This window comes from Cavia porcellus, unplaced genomic scaffold (genome assembly GCF_034190915.1).
Source record: "Cavia porcellus strain 051 isolate PalLab524CR breed Dunkin Hartley unplaced genomic scaffold, mCavPor4.1 scaffold_11, whole genome shotgun sequence".
NCBI lineage: Eukaryota > Metazoa > Chordata > Mammalia > Rodentia > Caviidae > Cavia > Cavia porcellus.
In genome coordinates, this window is record NW_026947494.1 from 78,908,904 (window position 1) to 78,921,970 (window position 13,067).

The window sequence follows — 13,067 nt, forward strand, 5'->3', positions numbered from 1 at the left end:
AGCAATTTGAAAGGTTTTGCAGTTATATATTATGCAACATTTGAAGACAAATCACACACAGAATAAAGATTTTAGAAAGCTCTTGACAGCTAAATGTTACAGACAAAATATAACACTTCAAAATAACATAAATTTTTGTAAATAATGCACATTTTCTATAAAAGTCACTTTAAAAAAATTCAAATTAAATTAGTGTATGATTATAAAACCTGCCTTTAATCAGTACTAACCATTTATTCTGAGCAAATTGTAAAGACACTAAAAACATCATAAGGGAATTAAATCTTTTAGTATAATTTAATACCAGTGAAACGTAGTTTACTTATATAAATTTTCATTATCTTGTTTCATTATTTGCTATATTTTTGAATTTTAAAGTGCTAACTTGCCAATATTGAACATTTTATTAGTGAATGCTTTTCACAGTCACCTCTTCAAACAAATATGTAGGTGTTTATATAATTCTTAAGTACATTAGAGATTATAAATAATACCAAAACTAGTTTAAATGACTAGAAACTAGAAAGTATTAGTATAGTCTTATTAACAGATACCATTTCAAAGAGGTAAATTTATTTGTGAATTACATGAGGGTAGAATTTTGTTAATTTTCTTCTTTTCTGCCTATTTTACAGTATAAATTGCTTTTAATTTACTATCTAATTAAATGCAATGAGTGAAATTTTGATAACATAAAATTCTTCACATGAATATGTTCAAGTGTTTGAATGTTGAAAATCATGCTACCAAATTTTTCAGCCCATTATTGTTAATTTAGCATACAGTACACAAACAAAATTATAAAGTAGAAAGTTAAAAATTAAAAAGTAAGTATTTTACATTTCACTTCTGACATGCATCTTTTTGTTTGTTTATTTTTCCTCACATGGATATTAAACCAGTCTCGGGAGTGGGTAAGAACTTAATTCAAAGGATCCCACTGAACCACATCTTATAAAATTCAAAACCCCAGAACACAAGAACATGTCAGCATGCAAAGCAAAATTATAAATTCTTCTCTGTCTCATTTCTATAAATCTACTTACAATGAAATCTTAAATAGATATCAACTTGAAGAATATGTCATTTTTTTCCTAGTGAGGTGGAATTTTCTGGAAAAATGGTAAATGAAGAGAAAGTCTAAAATATAAATAAAATTTTTCAAATTTTGTTCAATTACAATATATTTTTTGAAATTATTTTAAATGTTGACACTCAGAATAAAATAATATTTAAGATGTTTTCATTTTGCCAGTTTGATACTAAAATATTTATTTAGTAGTTTATAGTTTAATAATTTATACAGCTAAATTACAAATGTATTTGCAGCCTTCTCATAATTTTTAAATATACGAAGATAAAGCCAGAGTTGTTAGAAAAAGTCAGTTGAAATCTGAGATTTCCATTTTTACTCTAGTTGTAATGTCATAGCACAAATTGATACAATACATATTAAAGTTCAGAATGAAAAAAGTAATCAGTTTAGCATGCACATTGAGTTCCTGTCACAGGTAAACCTTCTGGTATCATCAAAGTTGTATTACCATCATATTTGTTTTCAAAATAAAGGATTCCTTTAGGCTTTGCAAATTCTTTTTCACAGAGCAAACCCATCCTAAACCCTCAGATCTGTTACAGGTCAGTCACAGAACAATTCTAGATTCCATTTTGGAGTCTCCTGAATTGTACAAACTGAAGGTTCTACAAAGTTTGATTCAGATATGACTTCACAATGAAGAAGTATAATTCAGTAAATATTTATTGAATAATTATGGTGTGCAGTGTGCATTAGAGTGCAGTTGTAAATGAGTAAAACAATATCAAGCTTCCTACAGTTTAATATAAGGAATGACATGCTTAATTGGGTCTAAGAAAACAAATGCACAATATTGTTTTTCAGAAGGGATAAGAGGGAAGAAGACCAACAAGAATGTTCTGGTAGGAGTTGTGATTAGTGGGGCTGGGTACTGCATAAATTTGGAAAATGTCTATGCATGATAGACTGTGTATGGATGATAGAATTTGAGTGTCAAACTCAAACTAGAGCTATGTTTAACTAAAATTAGAAAAGTATTTTTGATGAATCCTAGCAAGAGCCTAGAAAGATAAAATAGTGGGAAAAGTAATACTTTCTTCAGGACTTCCTTATTACTAATTTGACAATACTGGCTAGTTCTTGTGAAGGTAAATTGATAAGGAGGTCAATGCTCACTGATACTACTTTAGACATATACTAGAATGCCAGGGGATCAATTATGTATCACTGGAAAGCAAGGATTCTACATTCTGCGGTCTCTCACCTGTATCCGTTCCACTTCTAGAAAAGTGGCTGTTTGAAAGGCTCTTTCCCACTGAGCGAGGTCACTCTCTAACTCCACGGAGAAGTAGAGGTCCTCCCCGGATTCGGACTGCACGGTGAAGCAGTGTTTCCGCCGGTCCAGCAGGTCACTGTCCTGATGAAAACCTGGAGTTACACAGGCTGGCATACATCAATTCATAATGCTACCGTGGCAATATCTTGCATCAGTGTGGGCAAATGCCAGGTGCAAATGCCACAGTCAAAAAGTAACACTCATACTACAACACTAGGACTTCATTAAAAATGATTATAGCAATCAAGACTCCAGCCTTCAAAGTCACACCTAACACATCGCTTCTTCGTGTTACCACAATAGCTTGTCCATAAAACAGATATTAATGTTTCTGACTTCAATTCTAATTATCAGTGTAGCTACCAAAATGCAATACACTGAATTTGGCTTATAATTATAGACAGAGATCATCATTTCTCTTCTATACAGAGAAGGCAAGTCATTGAAATTAGTGATTATGATTATGCTGGTAGAATGTAAAGAACTACATAGGTATGCAATGTTCTCACTGAATTGATCTCCAAAACTCCTTAAAAATCATGAAACCATGGTGTGATGGTTTGGATGCTAAAGTCCACCAAAAGCTCTGCACTGAAGGACTGGACCCCAGTGTAGCAGTGCTTACAGATGAAGCACTGCAGAGATGATTGTGTCATGAAGGCTTTCATTTATGATGGATTAATACATTTATGAACTCACAGGTTAATGGGTTTCAACGATGGACTTTATTATAAAATCAAGCTTTTTTGCTTCCCACCACCATGAACTAAGTAGCTATTCCCTGTCCCATGCTTCCTCCATGATATTCTAACTCACCAAAAACCACTTGCGAGCATGAACTGAAAACCTCTGAAATGCTGAGACTTTACTCCTTTAATGTGATTATCCTCTAATATATTGTCATAGCAAAGTAAAACTACATATGGGAAATGAAAAAAAGAAAATGCATCTAGCAATATTCACAGTAATGATGCTGGGTTTTTCTTAAAATTATTTTTATTTTTTTTCTCACTTGTGTACTTAGTTTTATTGAGTTAAAAGATTTGCATTGATGGTTTGTGGGTCCTGTTAGAAATTTTCCCGTAAAGCAATCACCAGTTTCAGTGTATTTTAATTTTGATATGTTTTGCATTTTCAAGATATATTAAAATGTGAAAAAACATAGCTAACAATTATTAGAGTAACAATACAGCATGTCATCAATAACTTTTGAAATATATATGCATCATAGGGAAAATTTTGAACCTCTAATCATTTCCATTGATTGAGGTATGTTCATAAACATTTCAGTACTAGACACTGAAAATTATATTAGTTGGAAATCTGTGGCATTTTTTGGGAGGGGGTCTGAGTTAAAATTGATAACTTTTCTTTTTTTCCTACTTAGATTCTTGTGATATGTGGAAAAGAGCTAATAAAAGGCAGTTGCTTCCAATGTTTTGCAATTTAGCTCTGACAGTTGTTAACAGTACATGACCAAAAAGCTAAAACAATGTGTTCCCTTTATGTTCATGATTCTCCTATTTTGTCTACAGGGAAAGGATTAAAAAGTCCTGTTGGATGAGCACAGTTCAAAAATAAACAGGTTGTTAAGTATTTTTTAGTAATTTGGGCCATATGTCTAGAGAGGCTGTCAAAAACAGGAAAAATATATTGACATTAATAAATATGGTAGTACTAATTACAGTAAGTACCATTATAAAAAGTAAGAATACGATGTGATGTCACCATAAGTTGAGAAGCCAGGGGAATGTTCTTAGGAAGTAAATTTTATGCATTCACTAAAAACTGAATAGGAGATTAATGATAAAATTGGACAGAAAGAATGTTCTTTCCAGATCAAAGGGTAGGATTGTCAGAGTCCTAAAGCAAGGGTCAGTGAGTGCACGTTCCAGAAACTGTAAGAAAAGCTGGGCAACGTTGAAGGCCAATGAGGGCAGGAGATGAGATTAGTAGAACACTTCTGAATTTTTCACTTGACCATAAGTCTAATGAGAAGTTATTTTACCCAACTATAATATATTCTGTGTCTAGGCTATGCATATTTTGAGATCTACAATGACTTTTAAAATGAATAACATTGATAGAAAAATTATTACCAAACATCACAGTTTTCAGAAATTTTGCCACTTTATGGTTAACACACTTGTCTTAACTTTCTTTGTAATAAAAATGTTTATTAATGTCATTACCAGCTAGGAAATTTTTGCTCTGTTTTCATTCTTGTAAATGCAATGCTGCAATAGAATTGTAAAATGAGCTTCATGAACAATTTTTCTATTCTCTTGGCAAAATTTAAATTCATTACTCTTTTCAAACTTGAAGCAGCATTTTCAATTTCATTACCTAAGTGCTGAAGCTCTTCCAAAGGGTTCTCTAATGAACTCTGCAAATAAAATTTCAGCATCTCTGAATAATTGTTGTTGTTTTCTATTCTTGTTTATAAAGCATTTCTCACACACTGATTCACTTTATGAACTCCTAGGAACATCTGAGCATCCACTTAGTGAAGCAGATGAAATCAAAATAGCAAAAATTTATGAGAGTTAAAATGATCAAGAAACAGAACAAGGAACAATAAATAATTTCTGAGCTAGGGAGGGGAATATATGTGCTAGACAGAGGCTGCAGCATCCTTTTTCACTGCAAGGCGAATGTAAGAGCAATCAGCCTAGAAGCCCTCCAATCCTGCCCAGATACTCACAGAGATGCAAGGTTGGAAAAGCACCAAAGGGTTTTAGGAAAGAAGGAGGTAGAATTGACCACCTGAGAGCAATGGGCAGTTATGCAGGGGGACAACCTGCAAAAAGGCAGGTAGTTTCAGGTATCTTTGCGGATTGTTAGTGAAAAGCAGCTGTAGCCCAAACACTAACAGTTTGCTTCAAAAATGCTCATCTGAATTATGGGACCCTGAATTCTCCTCGCTGGAGTTTTCACTTTGGCTTCCTGTACCATTTCAAAGGATTGTGTTTTGTTTCTTTTCATTGAGTAGAGGCAATCACTATCAGTGTACACACAAATGAAGAAATATATTACTAACAGGGCAATTAGATATTAGGATACACACAAATAGAGAGTCATGTTGGCTAGAAATGTTAATGGCACAATGAATATTTACGAATACTTATATATACATATTCATACGTGAGTACATATATACTCTTGTGTATTGACATGATCATATATCTATATCTATCTATATATCTATATCTATATCTATATCTATATCTATATCTATATATATATATCTTCTTATGTCAAGTGGTTATGTATCCTAGTGAGGTGATAGTTTGGGTTTAAATTGAAGAGCAATGGGCAGTTATGCGGGGGGACAACCTGCAAAAAGGCAGGTAGTTTCAGGTATCTTTGCGGATTGTTAGTGAAAAGCAGCTGTAGCCCAAACACTAACAGTTTGCCTCAAAAATGCTCATCTGAATTATGGGACCCTGAATTCTCCTCGCTGGAGTTTTCACTTTGGCTTCCTGTACCATTTCAAAGGATTGTGTTTTGTTTCTTTTCATTGAGTAGAGGCAATCACTATCAGTGTACACACAAATGAAGAAATATATTACTAACAGGGCAATTAGATATTAGGATACACACAAATAGAGAGTCATGTTGGCTAGAAATGTTAATGGCACAATGAATATTTACGAATACTTATATATACATATTCATACATGAGTACATATATACTCTTGTGTATTGACATGATCATATATCTATATCTATCTATATATCTATATCTATATCTATATCTATATATATATCTTCTTATGTCAAGTGGTTATGTATCCTAGTGAGGTGATAGTTTGGGTTTAAATTGAAGAGCAATGGGCAGTTATGCGGGGGGACAACCTGCAAAAAGGCAGGTAGTTTCAGGTATCTTTGCGGATTGTTAGTGAAAAGCAGCTGTAGCCCAAACACTAACAGTTTGCCTCAAAAATGCTCATCTGAATTATGGGACCCTGAATTCTCCTCGCTGGAGTTTTCACTTTGGCTTCCTGTACCATTTCAAAGGATTGTGTTTTGTTTCTTTTCATTGAGTAGAGGCAATCACTATCAGTGTACACACAAATGAAGAAATATATTACTAACAGGGCAATTAGATATTAGGATACACACAAATAGAGAGTCATGTTGGCTAGAAATGTTAATGGCACAATGAATATTTACGAATACTTATATATACATATTCATACGTGAGTACATATATACTCTTGTGTATTGACATGATCATATATCTATATCTATCTATATATCTATATCTATCTATCTATCTATCTATCTATCTATATATATATATATATCTTCTTATGTCAAGTGGTTATGTATCCTAGTGAGGTGATAGTTTGGGTTTAAATTGAAGATTTGTCATTTACTAGTAGGTAATCTGGAAAAATTAGACACCCTATCTGTAGCTTTCTTGACTCATCTATAAAATGGAAAGAATTAATTGACCTGATAATGATAATTTAAAAAGACATGATATATAATTTTGGCCTAGATTTGAAAGCATAATCATTCTCAACTAATATCAGGTATTTGTGATACCAAAATTGATATACAATAAAATGAGTACATATTATGATTAATCTCTTCTTTGAGCTGCCCGTTCTACAAGTAATTTAAATATTCTGTCAGAGTATAATTTTTCGCAGTGACCTCTAGAATACCTTTGCTCATTGAAATTACTTACTGTAATGGTAGGATGTTATGTAGCTAAACAATCCAGAGAAATCTTTGTACATATGTCTTAGTGAGGACTTTTCCCACAGAAGTATGCTTTGTCTTGTTAGAACTAATGTGAGTTTCCTGAGCTCTTTCTTCAGACCTTTGCATAGCATTTCCCAGCAGTACAAAGCATTACTGCAGTACATACACATTACTAGCTTTTGCTAATAAAACAAGATTTCCTAAAATATTCGTCAGTCAGTATGTGTATTTTTACTGAAAATAAATAAGCAATATATTTTAAAGAGTTGCTGTGCTCAGAAATATCACCAAACATACATTCGCTCTTTTGTTTAAAACTTAAAAGACAAAATGCAGAAAGGAATGTGAAAATCAGTGAGCTGTGGCAGTAACTTTTTCTGCGTGTCAGTGTGGCTTCTTCCATCCTTAACACTGGAATTGTTCATCCAACCCTGGACAACATGGCAAGCAGCCTTCTCTACTTCTGAGATCTATTTATTACTGTAACAATGTTTAGTTTTGTTTACCTCTAAGTAAATGACATCCGTAAAGGTGAGTGTGGACATGAAAGAGGAACAGCCAAATCAAGAAAACATTTTCACACCAGTGTTTATAAGCCGTGGTTTCCTTTATAAACTATCAATTAAGTAAGTGATGCTTACACATGTTAAGGTTAATTCTATTTCACTTCAGCTTATCATGAGCTAGGCAATCATTCAGTCATAGGCATGAAGTGTTTAAATCAAATCAAAACTGTGACTTTTTAAATGAATAGAAAAAACACCTAGGAAAGATTCTTCAGCACAAATAATGAATTTTATTTTATTGCAGTTACACTAATCATTAAATCTGAGAAGAAAAATCATACTAGAAAAACCATATTTCATGAACAAATCTAGGATGAGGCTTTCAAAAGTGAATAAATACGCAACCTTCCTGATCGGTTCTAGCTCAGTTGCTATAAAGAAACTGTTAGTTTTAATATCTTATTAGGACACTATTTTTGATTTTTTTGTGAAAATAATAATCGTGGCATTACTGTGCAATGAAAATCTTTCCATCAATCAAAATATTAGGAATAGTATCTCTAGATTCTAAAAAAGAGAAAATGGAAAATGCATTCAAATATTTCCAGTCTACGTATATCATACAACAGAAAGAGTATTTGAGGATTACTCCTCTCAAGTACTAATGTTGTAATGTTTGTGACAGATAATATCTGTGTTAAGTTGTATTACTTGAATATTATGTAATCTCTGTCTTGTTTTTACATGTATGCCATACAAATATACATTGAAAGCCTGTGAAAGTATTCATAAATACCTGCTGACTTTTGAATACATTAGAAAAGTATACATTCTTAGCACACATAAGGAACAAGTGTTTTCACCTAGCATTGCTTTATACATCTGAAACATGCAGCACAGTCGTTTGCAGAAGAATTCAGGAGACTTAGGTTATATCAAATCAACACAAGTACACTTCTGAAGGGGAAGTAACACATGAAAACATTTTATATCTATTGTATAGCATGAGGATACTAAAATTACCTTCCTATTAAAATACCACTTAATGCCTATTACAGTAATTCAATACCAAGTAGCCTCTAAGTGATTGCTCAAATGTTCACCAGTAAATTTCATCTCAAATAGGAAGGAAAATTTTGAATTTTGAAAAGGTGACTTAAATGAAATTTCATAATTACTAATTTAAAATAAAACTATTTCAGATATTTTAAAATCAACTAAAATAAAATAAATTTGATTTATGTGCATATATATATATGAGTTCTATATATGTAAATCTATTCACATATCTAGATTTTTTATCTTATCTGGGAAATGAATGGGTGCAACTTTGAATTTACTCCTTCTTAAGAAGCTATGAACTCTAGTATAAATGGACATACTCTTCAAATACATTCTCTCCTTTAATCTTTATAATGATAAATAAGATTGGATATAGTCTGTGTTTCTGATGATGAAAGCAGGATATTAAACAAATCCACCACTTCCCCATTAGAAAAGCTATTTGAGGATTAAATATAAAGTCATATTTGAAGTCATTTACCTGAAGTTTGAATGTTAACATCATTAATAACTTCACTTCTTTACAAATGATTTGTAAGAAGGGTGTGATAGTACCTGATTCAGGCTCTTGTGCAGAACTTCTGTACTACTTACTGAAGTGTTGGGTACAAACTGAATGCTCCTTAATATCGCCAGTACCATATGATAGCACTAATAATTACCATGCTATCAATCACTAATATTGATCATTATTGATAAACTAGATCATAGCTGTCTGAATCCTGAATAGTTTTGGTACTCACAATCACAAGAATGCACATAATGTCATGGTACCACTGTAGTAGACTGTGGAATGTACAAATTAGAGTTAAGAAGACTCCACATTCTGAAAGAGCAGCTAACAGTGTGCACCCTGAAAAGGAAACATGGTTTCCAGAATACACATTGTTAGATAAACCTGCCTCTGCTCCCAGTCTGCGTATATCAAATATATCACATCATATAAACCAAGGCCAGGTGTACACTCTGTAGGTTGGCCTGTGCCCTTACAGGTGTGTGAATTGTCACAGATTAACAGAGCTATATAAATGCTAAAGGCTAGCCCCCATATATATTTATCTATTATTCCAATTAATAATATTTTCTATTCGGAAGACAACATTTGTTATGAGGTTCTACCATTATCCATTTTGTATTTGAGAAAGTTAAGGTTTAGAAAATTCAAAGTTAGTTTCGTAAATGAACTAAGTCAGACAGACATACAAGTGGTGCTTGATCTCCCTCTGTGTGAAATCTACACTGATCTCATAGAAGTTTCTGGTAGAATGGTGGTAAAGGAAGCCTGCAGGGAGTAGAGGGGAGGACAGCTGGAGAAGGGATAATCAGTGAGTTCAAAATTACAGTTAGGAGAAAGAAGTCCTGGTATCCTATTGAACAGTAAGGCAACTGCATAGCAATTGTTATACTGTATATTTCAAAAACGTAGAAGAAAAGGTTGTGAATATTTTCACTAAAGAAATAGTAAACATTTGAAGAGATAAGTATGTTAACCTAATTTAAACATTAAAAATATGTACATGATTTGAAACATCACAACCAGTATCTGTAAAATTTTCATGTTCCTGTGTATTCATTAAAACAATAAATTGAATAACAACATAAATACATAAAAATAAAAATAGAAAAGGTTAACGTAAATGATCTGAACAAGTTGCTATAATGAACACGTAAAGATTCTAAAATATGTTAGTAAAATATGCTAACAATGTAATATATAGGCACTCTCTATGGATTTTTCTTACTATCAGAGTTAAAAGCCATGTTCTAAGATTAGAATTATCTTAGTCTTCTATTCCTCCATAAAAGTTGGATTGTAAAAGGCACAGCTTTCTTCTTTCATGTCCCTGAGATTTACCAGATTCAGAAGCAGATTCTGTACAATGGACCAATATTTTGAGAAAACTAAGTTTACTTTTCCTGAGCATGGAATATGCTCTCCATAATCAATCCCCTCTCATTATAATATGCCTCTGTCTTTATGCTGTTCATAACGATTCCTTCGTTAAACTTATCTTCACATTATAGTTTAAACTCTACTTAAAAACACACAATTAGCCCAAGAAAGAAACTGATTTACTTTCACATTGGAAATAGTTCTTCATCTGAGAATATTTAAGGAAGTGGACAGGTTAAAATTACCAGAGAAACTTCTGATGGTAATTATATTTGATTTAAATTCTTGATTTCTTATTTAATATATTGACATCTGCTTCATTATTATTTTGGTTGATATTCAAATTTCCCCCAGAATATTATTATTATTAAAGACAGGAAAAAAAAGAAAGAAGCCTGAGTATTGTCAGTTAACATAAATTAGAACAATAAAGCAACAGATATACAAAGTAATCAGATTAATTTCTTATAACATTATTAGATAGGATAACTTTCAAAATTACCTAATAAGATTAAGAGTTTTAATTGATGATTATAAAACATATTTAGCATTTTAATTCTAATATTCTGCTTCTTAAAATTATTACATCATACTAAAAAATCACCATATTTATATTTAAGTATCCTATAAGTGGTGAGTACATGAATTTCCAGAGAATTGGCTGCAGGGGTAGTGCTTTTTATAAATGAGGACATCCAAAGTCCCAGTGCACTAAGAACTGTGGCTAAGCATGTGGCCCTGTATTCAAGGAAGAGCCAAACAATTGCACATTTAAATGGCCCCAAACATTAAAAGCCCATCATGCTCATTAACACATGTTATGAAGAGCTCGTTCTCCAGCATTCTAGTGTTCCATTTTATAAACATTATCACTCAAAACAGTCTATAATATGTGTCTTACTGTTTTTTTTTGATGTGATTAAAAATAAGTGTTCACCATGTTTGAAAAATTACTTTTTATATTCTTAAGGAGAATTATCACCTAACCTTTCTTATTTCTTTTTATAGAACCAAATGAAGCATATCATTTTACCTTTCTTAATTGGTGCTATGGTTTAGCTATTTAATTATCTTCATATCTCACCACTGCAACCTATCCAGCTTGTACTGAATCCCTGAAGTAGTTAAAGCTTTTAAGTAGCAGATTGGACTCCCGTGAATCTGTCCAAACATCAGATATAAAGGGAATACTGTGTCACCCAAAACTACATCACAGTTTCTATATCCCAGCACAGTGTGTTAAAGCTCTGCCCAGGGAGGCATAAACACGGCTGATCGTTAGGGGAAGTGGTATCTGGCTGCACAACCTCATACAGGATGTATCGAATTAATCCTACACATTTTGTCAGATGAAGGGGAAGTTTGGGAGCCAAAATGTTCAATTAGTACTCATTAATATGGATGATATCACTTTTGGCTTGGCTTTATCGCTCTTCTAAATAATGTCTCATGATAAAAAAGTACAATTTCAGTTCCAGTCCCATTAGATATTGTCTTTTCCCAAATGGCTACTTCTTTTAAGCAAGTGAAAATAACTGTAGAAATATTTTTTGAGACTGCATATGCACATTGCTATTTGAGAAAGTATTATATGTAACCCTATACCTATAATAAGTATGCAATAGACATCCAATAAAAAATATTGCATGCCTCAAGAATGCTAAGCACTGTTCTGGGATAAAGAAATACCACTGACCAAAGAGTTGACAGCTTTGTCTTATAGATCTTTCATTTAAGTGGGACAGGACCAGCCATAAGAGCATTAATACAACATTTAAATATAATAAATATGTCAGACATCCAGGTAGAAGCACTGCAGAGTACCATGCTCAGAGGGCATTGCCATTTATATATGCTGCTCAGAGGTGACATCTGAGAGGTCTCAAGGACTAAAAGGGTAAACTATCTAAAACATTTCAAAGGGAAGGCAAAAATTAAAAGAACCTGAGGCTGATAGTTGACAAATATGACAGAGGTATTTAGGATGAATTATTACTCAAGGGGCAGAAGATGAGAGTGAAGACGGGAAGCTAAGGTTTGGTGTAGCAGAGATCTTAAACAAAAGAACAGTGGAAATTTGTAGGAGGCAAGTGTTAATGAAGGAGATCAGGTGAGAAATGATGAGAACAGTACACAAGGCGCATAAGAAAGACAATGCCATCGCAGTGGACCGAGGTAATGTCACTGCCATGTTAGCTAAGAGACATTTTCAAAAAAGATTGCAAAGATGACTTCCAAGCCTTGGACATAAGCTACACATTACCAGAGGCAGATATCTGACAGCCAATGTGAAGTGTGAGATGTTTATTAAACACTCACATGAAGGCAGGCATGCATCTGTTTGGAACGCAAGGGAAACACTAATAAACTCAGAATCACTATCGCCTAAATGACATTTAATGCGATGCAAGTGGAACTCCATTGGGAATACCTAATGAGTAAGGTCCCACAGGGAACTGTGAGCTCGGTCTTAGTGAATTTTGGCCCCTCTCCTCTCATTTTTCTACAAAATAATAT

General features: G+C 33.0%; 1 protein-coding gene across 8 annotated transcripts in view; it reads right to left on the reverse strand.

Annotated features, from left to right (window-relative positions):
* Window positions 1-13,067, reverse strand: part of Sntg1 (syntrophin gamma 1) — a 774,196-nt gene that overhangs the window by 68,936 nt on the left and 692,193 nt on the right. For 7 of the 8 annotated variants that reach the window (XM_063258519.1, XM_063258518.1, XM_063258517.1 and 4 more), the window contains one exon: window positions 2,301-2,453. The exons of the other annotated variant lie outside the window; for it this stretch is intronic. In XM_063258519.1, coding sequence (XP_063114589.1) covers window positions 2,301-2,453 — 153 coding nt within the window. The remainder of the gene's footprint in view (window positions 1-2,300; window positions 2,454-13,067) is intronic. 8 annotated transcript variants of the gene reach the window in all.